This window comes from Fukomys damarensis, unplaced genomic scaffold (genome assembly GCF_012274545.1).
Source record: "Fukomys damarensis isolate Sample0158 unplaced genomic scaffold, DMR_v1.0_HiC HiC_scaffold_29397, whole genome shotgun sequence".
NCBI lineage: Eukaryota > Metazoa > Chordata > Mammalia > Rodentia > Bathyergidae > Fukomys > Fukomys damarensis.
In genome coordinates this window covers 1-2,817 of record NW_022930309.1, presented here as the reverse complement: position 1 = coordinate 2,817, position 2,817 = coordinate 1, and the positions used below count along the sequence as shown (strand labels likewise).

The following is a 2,817-nucleotide window of genomic DNA, read 5'->3' as shown; positions in this document are numbered from 1 at the left end:
TTGTAATAGGGATCAACCTTGCAATCGCGAGGCAGGCGCTGCACCACTGAGCTAAGTCCCTGGCCATAAAATATAGCTGTATTATTTTATTTATAAAGCCTACCTTTAGTCATCTCAAATTTTCTGAATTGTTCATAAAATCCCAAAAAGAACCTTTAAGGATTGCAACACAAATGTCTTGGTAAACTATAGAAAGAGCAGAGCATGAGTTCTTGCTTCTCATGTTGTGAAGGTGCAGATCCGGTCTCAGGAAAGCTGGGCAGCACATGGCACATGTCACCCTCTGGCTGTGGCCTGGGCTCCAGCCCCGCTGGATCTTCTTAGGGGAAAGAAGTGTTTGGGAGCCATGAGTCCTGGGCAGACAACAAGCCCGCAAGCTGTATAGCACCAGGACACCCACTTTCTTCCTTGTAGTACTCTACGGTTATTGTGCTTTCAGAGCACACCTGGCCTGTGGGTCTCCAGCAGTAAGTCTGTGACAGAAAGGCCCTAACAGTGACAGGTGACTCCATACAGGAGCCAGGCAAGCCCTGGGGGACTGCCCCCTGCTCTGAGCAACAATGGGTTAGAAGGCAAGTGAGGAGTCCCCTGGACGGATCCAACAGGAGGAAGGTTGGGAGGCAATGGGAGCCAGTGCCCTTGGGCCTGTTGTTTCACCCTTGGGACTTTCCAGCACTCACCTGAACTTTCCCTCTTGCTTCAGCACTCTTGTTTTTGTTCAAGGTAGAAGTTCTTGGCCTAACCAGACTTCTCATGTATTTCATATATTTAAACTGAGGACACTGCCATGGCTACTCTGCACTCTAAATCCCAATCCCCTTCCAGGTAAGGATTTGATGCTGGAGCACTGGAGACAGGGTCTGAGGGATGAGAGGCAGCAGGGTTTCATTTTACATTGTCACTTTTACCTCAGTATGTGAGTATCCTCTTTACATCACCTCTATTTACACTCTGACTCCACCTATCACCTACTTGCTCACTTTTCAACAGCCCAATAAGTGATTTTTTTTGTTTTCTTTTCCTAGTTTCCGAACTCCAAAGTTAGATTTGCAGATTGCTGATTGAACACAAAGTTAATGAAATGCAGAGGCTGGATACCCTCTGGCTACCTCCCTGCACTGTGTGGACAAGCAGGCCTGGCACTGGGCCTGGGCACCAGTGGGCACAGGAGAGTCCCCAGGACAGCACGGCTTTCCATGCCAGACCTTCTCCCCTGAGACCACAGGGGTGTGGGGCACCCTCAGAGGCATCCTCTCATCTCAGGCCCAGAAGGCAATAACACATGCAAATTAATCTTTTTGTGTTTCTTTAAAATTTGACTGCTTATCTACACTGTTTGAGGACTTAAGCTAGTATAAGATGCAAACATTTTAATAAATTATTAGGAAGAAGTTCAAGCATGAGCCTTCTGCTTCCAGGAAAACAAGAAGTCCCCTCCTTGCTATTTCACATCTGTACTGAGGCCACTCAGAGAAGTTCCCGGGGCTTCTTTCCGTCCTTGAACACAGATGGGTGGAGCACAAGCAAGTCTGTGGAGCCCCACTCCTGGCTCTAACCCTGATGATGCTGCCCTTTCGATTAGTACCTCAATGGCAGGCAAAATTGATTTAAAAATTTTACAGTTATTGCAATATTGAAATCCTTGGTTCTCCAAGACAGCCTTTAGGTGCTGCCATCTCCTCTGTACTCCCACAAGGCCTCCCCCCAGACAGCAGGGAAGCAGCATGCCTCAGCTTCCCAGAGAAAGCCTCAGCCCACCTGGCAGAAGAGCTGGAACTCAGTCCTGTTCCACTGCATGTCCCGTGTTATCACCCAGCTGTAGAACCAGGACAGCTCAGAATGAGAGTCGGGTCCAGTTCACCCAGTTCAAAAAACCTAACCCTTAAACCCATTTAAATAAAATTTGCCCAAATAAAGATCTTTTCTTGTTAAATGAATGCCACACTTTGGACAAGGTCCCAGGGAGAATCTTGGAATTTTCAAGGCCTCGCGTAAGGTGCCCGCAGCCTGTCTTTGGGCCTCATGTGAGGCCCCAGCGAGCTTGGTCCATTGCACACAGGTCATGGGCTCTGGGACCACTTTGTTGCAGAAAATGGTGATAGCAGGGGAGTGAAACCGCTTGCTGACAGTAATCAATAATTCTGATTCCCCTCTTTTCACAACAGTAAGCTGAGTGGGGCAGTATTAACTTATAGGGACAGTAAATGCAGCCCACTACAAAGAACCCTACCCCCAACTCTTTCTGCTCTGGCTATCTTGACTATCCAGAAACCACTGCATCTCCATCTCTAGGGTCCCTTCTAGCTGCAGGGGCTGAACCGCAAGCACAGCTGGAAACTGCACCCAGCTGGGTCTCCAATCTCTGGCCCAAGGGCCCGCGACCCCAGCATTTCCAGGGCGCACCTTGATCCTCCTCCCCAGCTAGGGCAGTCACACGGGTCCCTGCAGCGCCTGGCCGGGTGTCTCCTTGGCCTTCCTGCAGGTGTACAGCCACTTGATGATGCGCGCGTTCCTCTCCACAATCGAGGTGGCGCTGGGAACCTGCTCCGTGAGGGCCTCCACCTGAAGCCCGTCGTCTTCCCCGCTGCTGTTTCTGGAGAAGCCGCCATCTGAGGTGACCACGCTCACGCTGCGCACCTTGAGAGCCACGCGGTCCGAGCCCGCGGAGAAGTTGTCCCTACCCAGCGCCTCCACTACCTCCGGGTCCAGGCCGCAGAATTGGAAGAAGGCGTCGCGCTCGGCCCCGGGGTTGCAGCTTCTCAGGCTGAGGTCCGAGTTCGAGCGCTGCAGCCCCGGGCGCCGCGATGCCCGCGGGGC

At 51.5% G+C, this 2,817-nt stretch overlaps 1 protein-coding gene across 1 annotated transcript; it reads right to left on the bottom strand.

Annotated features, from left to right (window-relative positions):
• On the bottom strand, nucleotides 1-2,814 carry LOC104857535 (protein FAM110C; the record flags this gene model as incomplete). Its single annotated transcript, XM_010617478.1, has 1 exon — nucleotides 1-2,814. A coding segment is annotated over one exon (384 nt), but the record flags the coding sequence as incomplete, so codon positions are not given.
• Between the last annotated feature and the right edge of the window lie 3 nt (nucleotides 2,815-2,817).